The 16431-nt window shown below is 37.6% G+C and overlaps 1 protein-coding gene and 2 pseudogenes across 8 annotated transcripts in view; 1 reads left to right on the top strand and 2 right to left on the bottom strand.

The window, feature by feature from the left end:
- The window catches only part of WWP1 (WW domain containing E3 ubiquitin protein ligase 1), a 147716-nt gene that overhangs the window by 83908 nt on the left and 47377 nt on the right, over nt 1–16431 (top strand). For all 8 annotated transcript variants that reach the window (XM_040487457.1, XM_040487455.1, XM_040487453.1 and 5 more), the window contains one exon: nt 7406–7742. In XM_040487457.1, coding sequence (XP_040343391.1) covers nt 7406–7742 — 337 coding nt within the window. The remainder of the gene's footprint in view (nt 1–7405; nt 7743–16431) is intronic.
- On the bottom strand, nt 1073–5780 carry LOC121038320 (60S ribosomal protein L6-like; annotated as a pseudogene).
- LOC121038032 (60S ribosomal protein L26-like) lies at nt 15431–16235 on the bottom strand (annotated as a pseudogene).

Here is a 16431-nt window from a genome sequence, read left to right as displayed (position 1 = left end):
CATATCATAAGTACAAGGAAAACTTCTCAAGGATTAAACATGAAAGTAGGGAGGTATGTCCTGTAACTTAAATGTCATAATGGCTGAAAGTAAGGGTTTGGATACATTCATTAAGAAACCAAGTCTGTGGGCGTGGTCTTATATCTGTAGAGAAGAAAAATGCTTTGCATAAACTTCTAATTTCCCACCTGTTACACATTTCACATACTAGCTTATGTGTAATTCTCCATATTCTTTCACGAGCAAGGAGCCTATGATTCTGACCTCCCTCTCTCTCTGCCTTCCCTTTTTGTCTTTTTTGTTAGTTTGTCCTTTCACTCATCCTTATACCATTTGTTAACAGATGTTTGTATTGCAGCACTGTAGACAGATGTTTATTTTGCAGGACGCTGCCTGGTGGCTGGGTATGCACACATCAGAGTTTCTCAACTTCACACTGTTGACATGGTGGGCCAAATAATCCTTTGTTGTGGGTGGCTGTCCAGTGTATTGTATATTCCTGACCTGTACCCACTAGATGCCAGTAACATCTCCCTTTCCCCTGGCTGTGACAACCAAACATAGCTCCAGACGTTGCTAACTGTCTTTGAAGTGGGGGGCAAATTTGTGTCCAGTTGAGAACCACTGACGTGTATCAGTAATAATCTCTAATCAAAGATATGCCGTCCTACCCCACTCAGAATTTCCCATTATTACCATCTTGCATTACTGTGCTACATTTGTTAGAATTAATGAACCAGTATAAATACGTTATTGTTAACTATAGTCCATAGTTGACATCAAGGCTCACTCTTTGTGTTGTATGGGTCCTGTGAGATTTAAGAAATTCATGTTGTTGTGGACCCAACATTACAGTATCCTACAGAATTGTTTTACCACTCTCCAAATCCCCTGTGCTCCATCTATTTATCCTTTACCCCACACTCCTAACAACCACTGATCTTTTTGCTGTCTCTGTAGTTTGGCCTCTATAGTTGGAATCTTCTTTCACTTAGCAATATGCATTTAAGGCTCCTCCATGTCTTTTTATGGCTTGACGTCTCATTTCTGATACTGTCAAATAATATTCCATTGTATGAAAGAATGTACCCCAATTTTCTTACCCATCTTGGTTGCTTCCATTTTTGCCATTATGAATATAGCTGATATAAACATTGATGTGCAGGTTTTTGTGTGGACGTAAGATTTCAACTTAACTGGATTGAAAACCAGGACTGTTTTATTATATAATAAGAGTATGGTTATTTTTGTAAGAAACTGTTCAAACTGTCTTCCAAAGTGGCTGGACCCTTTTGTTTTCCCACCAACAATAATGAGAATTTCTCATGCTCGGCTTCCTTACCAGTATTTTTACCAGTTAATTATTATTACTTTTTTTTGCAGTGCTGAATCTTCCCATCCAGAGATATTTTATGTGTCTCTCCATTCATTCCGTGTTTTAAAATGTCTCTTAAAAATGTTTTTTAGTTTTGTTTAGATAAGTCTTGAGTGTAATTTTGATGTTGAACTTCTATCTGGTCGTTGAGCTAATACATTTTGGTCAAATGAATTGGGTACTAACAGCTTTTCAGTTGATTCTTGTAAGTGTTCTTTTTTTATTATTATTATTTTTTAATGGATCAGTTATTAGGGTCTTTTTAAGAAATTTAGAACACCAAATTGTGAGGGTGAACTCCATTTGTGAGAGAAAACACAGGACGGATATAGCCCTGAAGCTAAGGGACAGCTTTGATTTGTGGGAGCATTTGCAAGTCCGCAGCTTTCTGATCAACTCTGTGCTGTTCTGTAATCTCATATTTCCCTTTCTCCGTGTTGAAGATCTCACCTTCCTGGTGTCTGGGTTTACTCAGCTGCTGCTTCTTGAAGTAAGCATCAGTGAGATGTTTTGGGATTTTCACACTGCTGATACCAGTTTTGGAGGAGGTGGCAATGACAGATTTCTGGTGTGTTCTACGCAGAGGAAGTCGATGGAGGGCCAGAGGTCCGATCACAAGTAGCAAGCCACTGCTCAGTCACTTCAGGAAAACCACCCTCTTGCCTCTGTGGAGCACAGTGAAGGTGATCAAAATGAACCCAGGAGTGATGCTAGCTTGCAGTTTCCTCACATGCTGACTGAAAGGGTTGTTGTTGTATTTTGCCGTGGCTCAATAGCTTTCCAGGAACATCTTCAGTAGGATAATACCTAGGCACTTTGTGAATTTTAACCACTCGGGTACCACCATTCCTGTTACCACCAACTGGTTTTGTGACAGTAGCAAGAACCTTCTCCTTTTTCTTTTCAACTCTGTATTTAGCTGCTGAATACTTCTTCCTCTTGTACATGGCCTTTCATAGCTGATCAGGTATATCTGCCAATTCCTTTGCCTAGGCCAGGGTTTTGGCTGCAGTGGGGCTTCCTGTTCTTTGGCATTTTAGCCCTGAGGTTACTCTTCTTAACCTTGCACTAGTCTGACCTTCTTGGCTTTGATTTTTTTTCTCCTTAGTATTTGGCTTCTCGGCTTTTTTTGCCTGCCATCTTGCAAGATGGGTCAGAGATCCTGTCGAGTGTTCTAAATAAACTTATCCTCTGTGAGTGAGCATTTTATTTCCAGTATTTTTCACTTCTTGTCTTAATGCATTGTCAAAGTAATCAGCAGTATTGGAGTGGTGGTTGTGATCTTCCTTGTTTTGTTCCTGACTTTAATTTGTTCCTGACCTTAATAGAAATTCTTCTAATATTTTATAGTTAATATATGATGCTTACTGTGGGTTTCTGATAATCTAGACTATTTATTTTTCTTGATTCCTCTTATCAAGTGTTTTATCAAGGTTTTATTGAATTCTTTTTGGTTTGTATTGAAAATAGTCATGGCTTTTATCTTTTAATATGTTAGCATAGTCAGTTTCCTAACATAATATCCTAATATTGAACCATCTTAGAATTTATTGAGTTTCAACTTTAGGGTTAACTTACCCTTACAAGAGTAAACTAAGAAACTCCTTTTTACTCCTTGTTACTTTAAATAACATTGAGAGTGATCTGTTCATTGAAGGCTTCATAGGATTTTCTCAGAACACTAAGTGAGCCTTGTGCCCTTTGGTGGAGTGGTATGATCTTTTATCACCTTTTCAATTTCTACTCTGATGAGTCCTTTCTTTCTTTTTATTTTATTTTTAAAGATTTTATTTTTAAGTAATCTCTACATCCAATGTGGGGTTTGAACTCAACCCCAAGATCAAGAGTCACATGCTCCACTGACTGAGCCAACCACGTGCCCCATGATGAGCCTTTTCAATTTTTCTTTCTCTTGACTTAGATTAGTTAATATGGTTCAGACTTACAAAGTTGTATGTGGCATTCCTAATGTTATTCATATTATATATTCTTTATAAAACTTGGAAAGGTATATTTCATGGTTTCTCCATCTTACTGGTAAGAATTCATCTGAAGCATTTGTTAAAAATACAGATTCCCAAACCTTCCTTAGAGATTTCCCCTAGAGATTCAGTAAATCTAGAATGGGAACTGAGATCTATACTTCCAACAAGATCCCAACAGGATCCCATTTCTTATCAGTAAGTTTGGAAATTCTGATCTGTTTTATTGGTTTTTAAATTCCTTCTACCATTGCCCCCCACCCCCAATGGACCCTCAGCTCTGGAATTGAGTGCTGAGCTCATTTATTGCCATTCTTTCTTATATTCATGGATACTTGTTAGGCTTTGTCCAATAGCCTTTGATACAAGTGTTTTCATTGCCATTAATTTCCCTAAAGTCTATAATTTCATTATTTCCTCTTTAACTCAATAATTATTTAGTTTATCTTCTAAGCATATTGATTGTGAATTGGGGGAGAGTACTATCATTTTTATGGACATAAAAGTATCCGTTTTCTGGGGCATCTGGGTGGCTTAGTGAGTTAAGTGTCTGACTCTTGATCTCACCTCAGGTCGTGGTCTCACAATTTGTGAGATTGAGACCCACATTGGGCTCTGTACTGACAGCTTGGAGCTTGCTTAGGATTCTCTCTCTCTTTCTCTCTCTCTCTCTCTATCTCTGTCCATCCCTAGCTTGCACATGCATGCATTCTCTCTCTCTCTCTCTCTCTCTCTCTCTCTCAAAATAAATAAACATTTAAAAAGAAAGTTACCAGTTTCCTCACCAGTAAAGTGGAGATAATGCTGGTATCTGTCTCAGCATAGTTCTGTGAAGATTATTACATAAGATAACCCCTAAAAAGTGTTTAACAGATTCTGCCAGACTTTCAGTAAACATTTTAATAAGTTGTATTTTGTATTGCTTGTTTCTAGTTTTATTGCATTGTAATTAGAATGTGGCCTCCTTATTATATAATTGAGGATTTTCCTTTGGTCTTTTATATTGGTTTTCTAAAAATTCTCAGCGTGTTTGGATGGAATATGTATATAGTAGAAACTCAAAGCTACCTCTCTGTAATTTAAGTCAGATGTATTATGTTATTAAATTTTTCATATAGTTAATATTTCTACTGATGCTCTTTAATCTGCATAGTTTTGGGAGAGGTATGTTCAGTTCATTTCTTCCTCTGTGATTTGTCTTTAATTTATTGATTCAACAAATATTTACTGTGTTCGTATGCAAAGCATTTCTAACAGTTGGGAAATGCAAGAGTGACAAAGTTTTTGTACCATTCTGAACTTAAAGAAATGAAAACAAATAAAATGATTTCAGAACATGAGAAATAAAACAGGTTAGGGTGTGGTGGAAACAACAGTAAATAAGGTACTCAAGCACTGCCTCAAGTACATTCTGAAGTTATAATTGGGCATGCACTCTAAATGATAAGAAGCCAGTCATGAGATATTAGGAGGCCACAGGAACAGCAAGTGCACATCCCTTAAGTGGGAAGGAGTTTGCTATTCAGGGAACAGAAGGAAGGCCATCGTGAGAAGTCAGGCATAACTGGAGCAGATTAACGTAGTCATTGTCATAGGCTGTGGTAAAAGAGTTTGGAATTTATTCTGGTGGTAATGGGAATCCACTGATGTGTTTAATTAGGGGAATGAAAAAATCTTATATGTTGTGAAAAAGATTACTCTGAGCCGTCATTTGGAGAATAGCTTGTAGCTGGACATGAGAAAAAGCAGCAGACTAAAATTAGGAGGCTGTTGATAGTAGTAAAAGCAAGAAACGATGGACCAGAAGGTAGTGGTACAGATGGAGAGAAGAGCTGAGAGCACTCACCTGCTGTTGAATTATTGTAGGAGAGGAGTTTTTGCCTTGAACAACTGAACAGTGCTCTTTAATATCTCATTTTATTCCTCTCTAACAGTTCGTTTTTGTGTGCTGTGTTTTAGTATGCAAAAGATTTATGACTTTTTTCTTGGACTGGATTATCTTATCTCAGTTATTCCTCTTTTCCCATTTAGTGTTATTTTGCTTTGAAAAGACTGCTGCTAACTAAGCTTTTTTGTTTTTGGAAATTAATTTCTGCACTATTGAAGAGTAAATATTAAATGAGGTAATTATTTAAGTGAGCAGTATATAGGAGACACCAGAAGTTAGCCTCTCTATGCACATTCTTTTTTCATTTCACTGTGTTATCTAATAGTATTTGGTACAGGGTAACTGTAAATACTTTATTACTTTTATGTGTTCTTTTTTCCCCAAAGCCATTCTCTTCCTCATATTTAGACAGTACTTGACTCATTCTCTTATTATTTTGTGCTTACCATTCAATTCCTTTTAATAGTACACTTTCCACTATTTAAGTCTTCCCTCTGAAGATGCCATTACCTTTAATTAGGTCTCCCTTCCCCATTTCAATTAGAACGTTATGTGGAATTTTCTAATACGTTTTACTCAATAATCTATGCCTCTTTCCAGTTTTAATTTGACTTCACTTTAATAGTGACACATAATTGAAATGCTTTGATCACATTTAAAATGAACATTAAGGAGCTCCTTGGTGGCTCAGTCGGTTAAGCATCCGACTTTGGCTCAGGTCATGATCTCATGTTTTGTGGGTTTGACCCCTATGTCAGGCCCTGTGCTGACAGCTCAGAGCCTGGAGCCTGCTTCAAATTCTGTGTCTCCGTGTCTCTCTGTCCCTCCCATGCTTGCATGTGCTCACTCGCTCGCTCTCAAAAATAAATAAAAACATAGATAAAAAAAATTTTTAATGAACATTAAGAGGGTGCCTGGGTGGCTCAGTTGGTTAAGTGTCTGACTTCAGCTCAGGTCATGATCATAGTTCGTGAGTTTGAGCCCCGTGTCGGGCTGTGTGCTGACAGCTCAGAGCCTGGAGCCTGCTTCAAAATCTGTGTCTCCCTCTGTCTCTTCCTTCCTCACTTGCACTGTCTCTAACATTAAGAAAACAACCAAAAAGTTTTAAAATGAGCATTAAATTGTATTAGTGGATCCCAGTAGTGAGTCATTTCTTTAGAAGGTGTAGAATGAATTTCTGTATCTTCTGGCAGTCCACTGTAGTACTATCTAAATGCCACTATTTCCCCCCATTGACATTTTTGATATTAGCCACCATTTGCATAGGAGAAGGAGATTGAAAGAGATCTTTAAAAGTTTTTATATATAGGGGCACCTGGGTGGCTCAGTCGGTTAAGTTCTGACTCTGGCTCAGGTCATGATCTTGCAGTTTGTGAGTTCGAGCCCCACGTCAGGCTCTGTGCTGTCCGCGCGGAGCCTGGAACCTGCTTCGGATTCTGTGTCTCCTTCTCTCTCTGCCCCTCCCCCACTTGTGCTCTGTCTCTATCAAAAATAAATAAATGTAAAAATTTTTTTTAAAGTTTTTTATATAAACCGTGCAGATTTTCAGAATTGATCATTTGGAAAAAAAAAATGTTATCCTCATACTGGTTTTTCTTTTCCTTAAGTTAAAGTTATTAGTGTGTGCATATACAATTTACCCTTGAACAGTAAGGATTGGAACACCAACATCACCCCCCCACAATTGAATTATTTTGTATAACTTTGGACTCCATCCCCCTCCCTGCCGCCAGGTTTTAACTACTAATTGCCTATTGTTGACTGAAGCCTTACTAGTAACATAGTCAATTAACATATATTTTGTAGATCTGTTATATACTGTCTTCTTACCATACAGTAAGCTAGAGAAAATGTTAAGAAAACCAGAGAAGGAAAAAATACATTTACAGGTTTGTACTGTTTTTATTGGAAAAAATCTACATATAAGTGGACCTGTGAAGTTCAAACCTGTGTTGTTCAAGGGTCAACTGTATTCTTAAATTTTTATTATTTATATATTCATCCCTAAATATGAGCAAGAAAAAATATAATCTGCCTTATTTATTTTCATCAGTATCTGATACATTACTCACCGTCAGTTAGGTACTGAATCAGTGTAACTGGTGAGTTGTTTGCTTTGTCATTTCCTGATAGTTCGTCTTATTGATTTTCTCTTTTCAGTTAATGGAGAATCATCCTCATCTGCACCAACTGATAACGCTTCCACTATGGATACTGTAATAGTATCTGAAGAAACCGCCTTGTCTTCAAATTGCACTAATACTACTGTTGAAGATCCTCCAGTTCAAGAAATAATGACTTCCTCAGAAAACAATGAATGTATTCTCTCTACTAGTGCAGCATTTGGAGCTGAAGCTAGAAGTACTTTAGACCCTGCCACCTCTAATTCTGGAAGTAGTTCTGCTTTTGAGGCAGCCAAATTAAGACAGCCAGATGGCTGTGTGGAACCTGTACGGCAACAGTCTGGAAATGCCAACACAGAAACCTTGCCATCAGGGTATGTTAAATATATTTTTTAGAAGTTTGACTTAATTTGAATAGCAACTTTTTGATAATACGACTCTTGAATGTGTATGTAAAATTTTTCAGTTGTTTAGTAATTTGAAATTAAAGCTGGAATCTGATTGATACAATTTGTGTATTTGCCACAAAGTACTTTTTAAAACTAAGAATGCTCACTTATGAAATATGTGCATTATAAAGGGAAAAGAAAAAACCTGGGGTTAGTTTGCAGGACACTCTTGATTTGATTCTTGGTTTATTTTTACTTTTAGATAAGAATGATCATAACACTATGTAATTACCTCAGTTTTCCAGCTTCCTTTATGGTCTGCTCCCCAGGCCCCAACATAGGCCATCCTTTTTCTTCGTATTGAGTGCTGGGGAAAGTCACTTAACCCTGCTGATTAGCTCTGTTACAAACTCAGGTTTTCATTGCTGCTTAATAATTCTTAGTCTCTTTTAAATTTCCCATTGCAATTATTCAGCTTCCCAAGATTTCCTTTAAAGAGTATTCCGTGTGTGTGTTCCATTTGGTCACCTATTCCAGCTTTACTTAACATGTTTTTTTGATTCTTTTCTTGGTTCTGATGATACTAATATTACTGAGTCTTTCTTTGTCTCCGACTTCAAAAAGCTTATTTATAGTGGCTCAGACTTGTAAACATATATGCAGTACAATTTGACAACACTGTACTAGAAGTATGGACACAGCACTTTCCTACACAGCTTACAGCAGTTAGAATGTCTTCTCTTAGAGATATTGAAACTGCACTTCTAGAAGGTCTTATTGCCCTCATTTTGTCACCAGTCACTGTGTTCACAGCCCTGTCTTATTTTCTGAACTGTTTTTCTCAGTGCTCTCTACTGGCTCATCTGATTTTGGTCACTGCCTAATTGTGGTTTCAGACTTCGGTCTTCTGCCTGTGCTTCTTCCTCTTTTGGATCTCACACTGTCCCAACTTTATTAAATCTGTATGTCCAGGCCAGACCTTGCTCTGAGCTTATTTTCAGCTACTTACTTACAATCCCATCTTGTTTCCTGCCAGCATTTCAGACTGTACAGTATCTTCCTTCTCTCTCAGAAATTTCTCATTGTCCCTTTGTTTTCTATCTTTGGCAGCCTAGTCATTTATCCTCATTTCATATGTCTGCCACTGTGATATATACATGTAAGAAGCTGTTCTATTAACCTCATGGTCTGATAGGAGGATAAAGATAAGTAAACAGCAACTATACAGTACAGTTAAAGCCGGGCTAGAGGTAAGTTTAGCAGGCTGTGGGTGGGAATATATACAGAGAGAGCTTGCAAGGGAGTAGCTTACACTTTTGAGATCAAAGAAAACTTTTAGGAAGAGATGACCCTTAAGTGGATTCCTGAAAGAGGAGTAGGAGTTAGCACAGCAATAATGGAGGCACCGATAATGGAAGGCTGACTGCATGTTCAGATCTCTAGCATTTACAAAAACATGTAAGTGAAGCTCTGGAAGTAGTATTTTGTTACAGTTTGAGTTCAGCATTTGAGGAAGTGACCTATGTAGCACTGAAGAGTAAATAATCCTATGAAGAATTTTGTTTACTTTTCTAAGAGTGTGGGAGTTTTTCCTTGAAAACTGTGGATAAACAATGAATTTTGAGCAGGGGAGTGGCAGAGTTAGGTTTGCATTTTAGTTAGGTTCTTAATTCTAGCAGTGGTATAGATAGATTAGGAGTTAAGGAGACAATTGGGGTGCCTGGGTGGCTCATTCTTTTGAGCATCTGATTCTTGGTTTCAGCTCAGGTCATGATCCCAGGGTCATGGGATTAGCCTTGCATCTGGCTGAGCATGGATTGTGCTTTGGATTCTCTCTGTCTCTCTCCTCCTTTCACATGCACTCTATTTCTAAATTAAAAAAAAAAAAAAAAAAAGAGTTGAGACAAGTAAGTAAAGATAGCAGCCAGACTTTTTTATAAATGAGAGAAGCAGGGGGGTACCTGGGTGGCTCAGTCGGTTGAGCGTCCGACTTCGGCTCAGGTCATGATCTCACACTCCGTGAGTTCAAGCCCCATGTCAGGATCTGTGCTGACAGCTCAGAGCCTGGAGCCTGCTTCAGATTCTGTGTCTTCCTATCTCTCTGCCCCTCCCCCACTCATGCACTGTCTCTCTGTCAAAAATAAACAAACATTAAAAAATTAAAAAAAAAATAAATGCGAGAAGCAGGCATTATGATTTAAAGTGATAATAAGTATATATATTTAATTTTGTGGGGGCCAAATAAATGCTTCAGCATGTCTATAGCTATCATGTGATCTTTGTGGTAACCTATGTGATTTTCAAATTGCAGGTTGCAGCCCATGAGATTATGATCAGCATTTGAACACATAATTTAAGTAAATCAATATAGACAAGAACAGAAAATACTGAAAAAGTATTAGGTGTAGTAAGAGTAAACATTTCCAGAAAGTTTATTTTTCTGGTGTGTGTTTGTGTGTATAAAATCTGTAGGGAAATAGCAATCTAGTCCACACAGATGTTCATGTAAAACATATTTCTTACTCTGTTAGCTGTCATCAGAAAAGTTTAGAAGTTATTAATCCAGGTGAGAAATTAAAAGAGTCTGCAGTAAGAGATGCTAGTCTCTTAGGGTGATGATAAGATGTGTCCTTGTAATTAGTTGTAAGGAGGTAGAAGAAAAGAAGAGTGGAACCAAGGTTGATTCCTCTGGCTTAGGCAGTATTCTTTGTGTAACTGAGTTAGCAGTTTTCAAAACTACATCGTTTCTCTTTCCTCAAAAATCTTAGTTCCTGTGTTTCCTCTCTTTGGTAACTTGCTCAGTAATTCAGATAACTACCAGTGGAATCAGAGTGCCTGGAATCACGAGTGTTCTCAAGGAACAGTGTTCCATCCTGGAAATGAATTTTGAGTGTTATGCCAAGCATGATCTCACCCAAAGGCCTTTGCATTTGCCCAAACTTTTGTGTGGAGTGTTATACCTCTGATATCTGCACGATTCATCCAGGTCTCTGCTCAAATGTTACCTCATTACAGGGGCCTTTCCTGATTTTCTCTGTTTAAATCAGGTCCCTCTGCACCCATCCCTTTACTTTGCCTTATTTTTTCCTAACCTTTTCTTAGGAAAATTTATAAACATGCAGAAAACTTCAAATAATTTTTCAGTGAACATCCCAATGTCTACCACTGCATTCTGTAATTTACATTTTACCCTATTTGCTTTATCTCCTATCTCTGCCTCTCTCTATCCATCTAATTTTTAAATGTAATTCAGTAAGTTGCAGACATCAGTACATTTAGTTCCCTCAGTACTTTAGCTTGTATGTCATTAACTGGAGTTCAATATTTGTGTAAAGTTTTTTAGGTAAAGTTTACATAGAAGGACATGCCCAAGTCTTAACCATACTATTTTGATGGGTTTCAACAAACACATACATCGGTTAACCCAAACCCTTACTAAGATTTCAGATATTACCATTATCCCAGAAAGTTCTCTAAAGTACCTTTTTCAGTCAATCACCGTTCTGATTTTTTTTTCCACTATAGGTTTTAGTTTTTCCTGTTACAGAATTAATATAAATGAAATCAGTGTGAACGCTTTGGAGTAGGGTTCTTCTAATCAGCATAACTTGTGTTATGTTAATCACCACATGACACATATTTGTTTGTTGTCAATTTTCTTTCCACTAGACTAGAAAGGGCTTAAGTTTGTCCGTTTCGGTATTCTATGTAGCCAAAACCATCCCTGCTATGTAGCAGGTACTTGATAAATACTTGTTAAATAAGTGAGTTAGTGCTTGATTAAATGATTTTGAATGAGTGAACAATTGGGCAAAAGCCCTGGCTTGTAAATGCTTCTGAGGAAGTGATTAACAAGGTCAAAAACTACTGAAAAATTCAAGTAAGATAAGAACTGAAAGTCACCAATTGAATGTAACTACAAAGAGATTATTTATTGTTGACCTTTGACAAGCAGTTTCTGAGAAATAGAGCTGCATTCAGAGTGCTGTGTGATGGAGTGAATGGGAGGGGTAGAAGTGTGTAGTAAACTTTTAAGGAGTAAGAGCTAGTGGACACAGAGAAAGAGGAATGTTTGGGGGAAATTTCAGGAAAAGATACAGAGCTGAGGATCAGTTTTTCTTTCATAAAAGGAGAGTGACTTTAAAGTAGTGAGCTTCTGATGGGTAGGAGTTTGTGGACATAGGTTAGCAGTAGAGGAGAGAGGTAACCATTCTTCATGGTTTATGAGTAGGCAAGTCTTACTGTCTACCCCATTATCCAGGTTTGAAATCAGCAGTTATTCAAGAAGTAACTAAATTCTCTTATTCTTATTGTAATATATTTCACAAAATTCTTCCACATTTACTTATTGTTTTAAAGCAAGTTCCTTGTTCAGTGGTAGGTTTGGAAATTTTATATACAATGTCTTAGTGAGACTATATCTAAATACTAGAAAGGAGAGTATTATGGTTGGGTGAAGTGTGGCATTTATAAATTAGCACCTAAATCTATGAAATTAAAGAATTCTATTGAGAAGTCTTATTCAGCCAGGTAATTTGCACTTACTGGGAAGTATTCATGAATTTTCACTACTGGGATGTTCTGATCTCTTGCCAATTCCAGCCCACCACTTGTATATGACCCACAGGCGCAGCTCTAGCAGGCTGTCACTGTGAGTCACCCAGACCAATCCAGAATATCACCCTTTGCTCTGCACCATCCTTTCTCCCCACCAGTACCTTCTTCTGTCCTTGCTGCCCAATGCCTTAGTCACCACCTACACATTGGGGACTCACTTGTGACAACTGCCATGCCCCAAGAGGTAGAATCTCACTTTGGAATGACAGCTCAGCAAGTTGCCTCCCCTTGGACTGGCTGCTAGGAAAATGAGGTGGGGCCACGACAGGATTTTTGCTCTTATTATGTAAGTACTTACAAATATTACTGACTTTGCCTTTTCACCCACAAAGCCTAAAATATTTACTCTCTGGCACTTTACAGAAAAAATTTAAGAAAGGTAAATTCTGTTAAGAGCAAAAACACTGAAATCTGGAAGTGAACCCGTTTTGGAAAAATTAAGAACCAGTGGCTAGCATTATGCTTGGAACGTGAGTGCTTACTGAGTATTTGTTGAGTGTTAAGTTGGGAATATTTGCAGTTTATCTGAGATAAACCTAGAAAAGGACTTTGTAGCCCATTATATAGATGGAATACTTGGTTATGTTTATTTTTTCCTCAATCTTAAAATTTGTTTCTGATCACAAAGCTAAGACATGAGCAAATAAAATACTTAAGTCATACAGAAACACTCAGAGAGTGGTGTCTATATTTTATTCCGGCAGTAAATATTTGAGAGCTTCTCTGTATCAGACTTTATTCCAGGCCTGGGATATTCAGAGGGCCAAGAGAGCCTAAGACTCTGCTGCTGTGAAGGGTGTATAACAGCAGGCTGAGCAGCTGGGGCCTTGCATACATAACCTACTCAGTAATGTCATATAGTGACAGATTCTATGAGGAAAGATAGAAGTAGGTGAAGAGGTTAGAGAGTAACTGTGTAAATTACTGTTTTGCATACATTTATAGAATTACTTTAAGAAACTGGTATCACATTCTACATGGTGTTTTTCAGTTGGTTTTTATTTATTTTTTCAAGCTTTCATTTTAATTCCAGTTAGTTAACATATAATATTAGTTTCAGAAAGATTTTTTTTTTAAGTCTATTTATTTATTTTAAGAGAGAGTGAGAGCACAGGAAGGGTAATGAGAGACGGAGGGATAGAGAATCCCAAGCAGTCTCCTCACTGTCAGTGTGGGACTCGAACCCATGAACTGTGAAATCATGACCTGAGCTGAAACCAAGAGTCAGATGCTTAACTGACCAAGCCACCCAGGCAGCCACCCTTTTTTAGAAAGATTTTTTTTTTTAAGTCTATTTATTTATTTTGAGAGAGGGAGCTAGAGCGCAGGAGTGGGAAGAGAGAGAGGGAGAGATAGAGAATACTAGTTTCAAGTGTAGGGTTTAGTGATTTATCACTTACATGTAACACCCAGTGCTCATCACAGTAAGTGCCCTTCTTAGTACCCATCACTCATTTAACCTATCACCCCACCCATCTCCCCTCCAGCAAACCTTAGTTTTTTCTCTGTAGAGATTTTAAAAAGGGACTGAAAGCACATCTCATACTCATCAGAATGGCATTAGAGTTCTTAGAATCAATGCAGAAAGCTGTTAAGCCATCTTAAAATGCTGAGGGAAACTAAATGCAACCTGATTTCTGTAATCAGCCAAACTGTTGAGTGTGTGCATAGAATAAATACATTTTCAGATATCCTCGGTTTCCAAAGTTCATTTCCTGTGTATCCTTTGTTAAGAAGCTACCAGGACTCGTGTTTCTCTAAAATTAGCTACTGAGGGGTGCCTGGGTGGCTTAGTCGATTAAGCCTCCAACTAACTCTTGGTTTCAACTCAGGTCTTGATCTCGCGGTTTCCTGAGTTCGAGCCCCACGTTGGGCTCTTCCCTGGTGGTACAGAGCCTGCTTGAGATTCCCCGTCTCCATCTCTCTCTGCCCTTCTCTCACTCGTGCTGTTTCTGTCCCTCTTAAAATAAATAAATGAACTTCAAAAAATAAATAAATAAATAAAATTAGCTACTGAATGTGAAAGGCATGGGCTTCAGATCTCAGGTGTCTGATAGAAAGGGAGTGAAAGGAATCACCAGCATGATGGTAAAAGGGGGCCCAAGATGGCAGATGTGCCGTAGGCTTCTCAGTTGGCCAGACAGGATCAGCAGCTCATTGTGAGGCAGAGCTGTGATTGGTAAATACCTGATGGGTCTGAATATTTTGAGAGGACATATATACAGGTGGAGAAGTTTTGGGAGTGAAATTAATAAATACATAGAAACTAAGAAAATGGGAAGAAAGGAGAGAAAAGAAATATTATGTTCCATGACTCAGCTGTCAGGAGAGTTTTACATCATATAAGGGAAGGACACAGAATATGTGTGTATGTGGAATGGTCGAAGGAGGGTAAGTGTTACAGTGTATATGTAGATGGATGCAGGAGAGAGACTTCAGCTGAAACTCTCATAGTGAGAAATCAATATACAATGTTTGAGATGAAATCTAAAATAGTAAAATAAGCTTATTAATATAAAAAGGTAAATACTAAAAGAATTGGCTAAAACAGTTGAAAATGTTGCTTTTGTGGAAGGGAAAATGAAGTTAAGGGGACTTTGGCACTGTTTTTTGTAGTGAGCCCTGTAGACTGTATGTGTGAAGGTGTATGTATATCATTATACAACTACGAATGCATAAAATTATGTGAAAGTATGTATAATTTTGATAAAAATATTTGTAAAAGATGGAAATCTGTAAGTTTTACTATAGAATTGCAATAAAAATTCAAGAACTGATTATAGGAATTAATATCTAAAAATAACAAAACTACCATTATCAGGAGGTTCTTGAAATTTCGTGTGTGTGTGTGTGTGTGTGTGTGTGTGTGTGTATATATATTTTTTTTTTTTTTAACGTTTATTTATTTTTGAGACAGAGACAGAGCATGAACAGGGGAGGGTCAGAGAGAGAGGGAGACACAGAATCGGAAATAGGCTCCAGGCTCTGAACTGTCAGCACAGAGCCTGATGCGGGGCTCGAACTCACGGACCGTGAGATCATGACCTGAGCCGAAGTCGGACGCTTAACCGACTGAGCCACCCAGGCGCCCCGAAATTTCGTATATTTTTAAGACATTTGTTTTTGGCTGTTGAGCTTTCATACAAATCAATAGCCCATTGATAGTGTTACAGATATTCCCGAAATGTCTTTAAAATGAAATTCCATATTGGAATCCTGCCTTCCAATGAACTTTTATTATTAAGTGAAAATACATAAAATCTGAAGTTTCAGAGGTTTTTTTTTTTAGTGAAATGTTTTTTTGTAAGAAATATTTGAATTTTTGTAGTATAGGGTAGCATGAATATTCCAAAGTAAGATTTTATACAGCAGAGATTTTTTTTCATTTTAACAGTTTTTTATTTTAAGTTGTATATCAGGTTACTTTATTCTTGCATCTTCTCAATTGCCCTATTTCTCAATTTGCCCTATTCCTTTCCTAACATGGCAAGATTTGGCTTTACGTTCAAGGATCTTTTTGTAGTCTTTGTCCAGTTTTAATCTAGTGATAACCAGCTCGCTTGGGTGAGTGCCCACAAGGACAGTTGTGCCTTTTGCCTTCTCTTGCTGAACTCGTTAAATGTAAATGATGTATTTCTTCTGTAAACCTGGACTACTTTTCCAATTTGCTGACCTTTATAGTGTCCTCGCACAACCTTACTTTATCATCCTTTCGGATGGGCATGGATCGAATGTTGTACTTCTGTCTCAGCTCTTTGGAAAGAGAGGAGGATAAAATCTTCTCTGAATGTGGGGAGGTGCATTGAAATATCTTTCATGGTTCTTGCTCTGGTTAGAAGTCACAAAGGGATTGAACTTCATTTTGGCCACTGGTGCTTCAGCAGTGGCCACAAAAGGGAAGAGAGCAACAGGGATTTTTTAATAGATCGATTTAACAACTTACATGATTCTGAGTCAGTTGTGAAGTTGGGCATTTTTATTATTCATAATTCTGTTGAAACATTTTGTGACTTGTTTGTCGATGAGCTTAATTAAGCAAACTATTAAATTTTTTTGC

Source organism: Herpailurus yagouaroundi, unplaced genomic scaffold (genome assembly GCF_014898765.1).
Source record: "Herpailurus yagouaroundi ecotype Mexico unplaced genomic scaffold, PumYag 165, whole genome shotgun sequence".
In the NCBI taxonomy this organism is placed as follows: domain Eukaryota; kingdom Metazoa; phylum Chordata; class Mammalia; order Carnivora; family Felidae; genus Herpailurus; species Herpailurus yagouaroundi.
The sequence above is the reverse complement of the archived record's forward strand: the minus strand, read 5'-3'. Positions and strand labels throughout refer to the sequence as shown.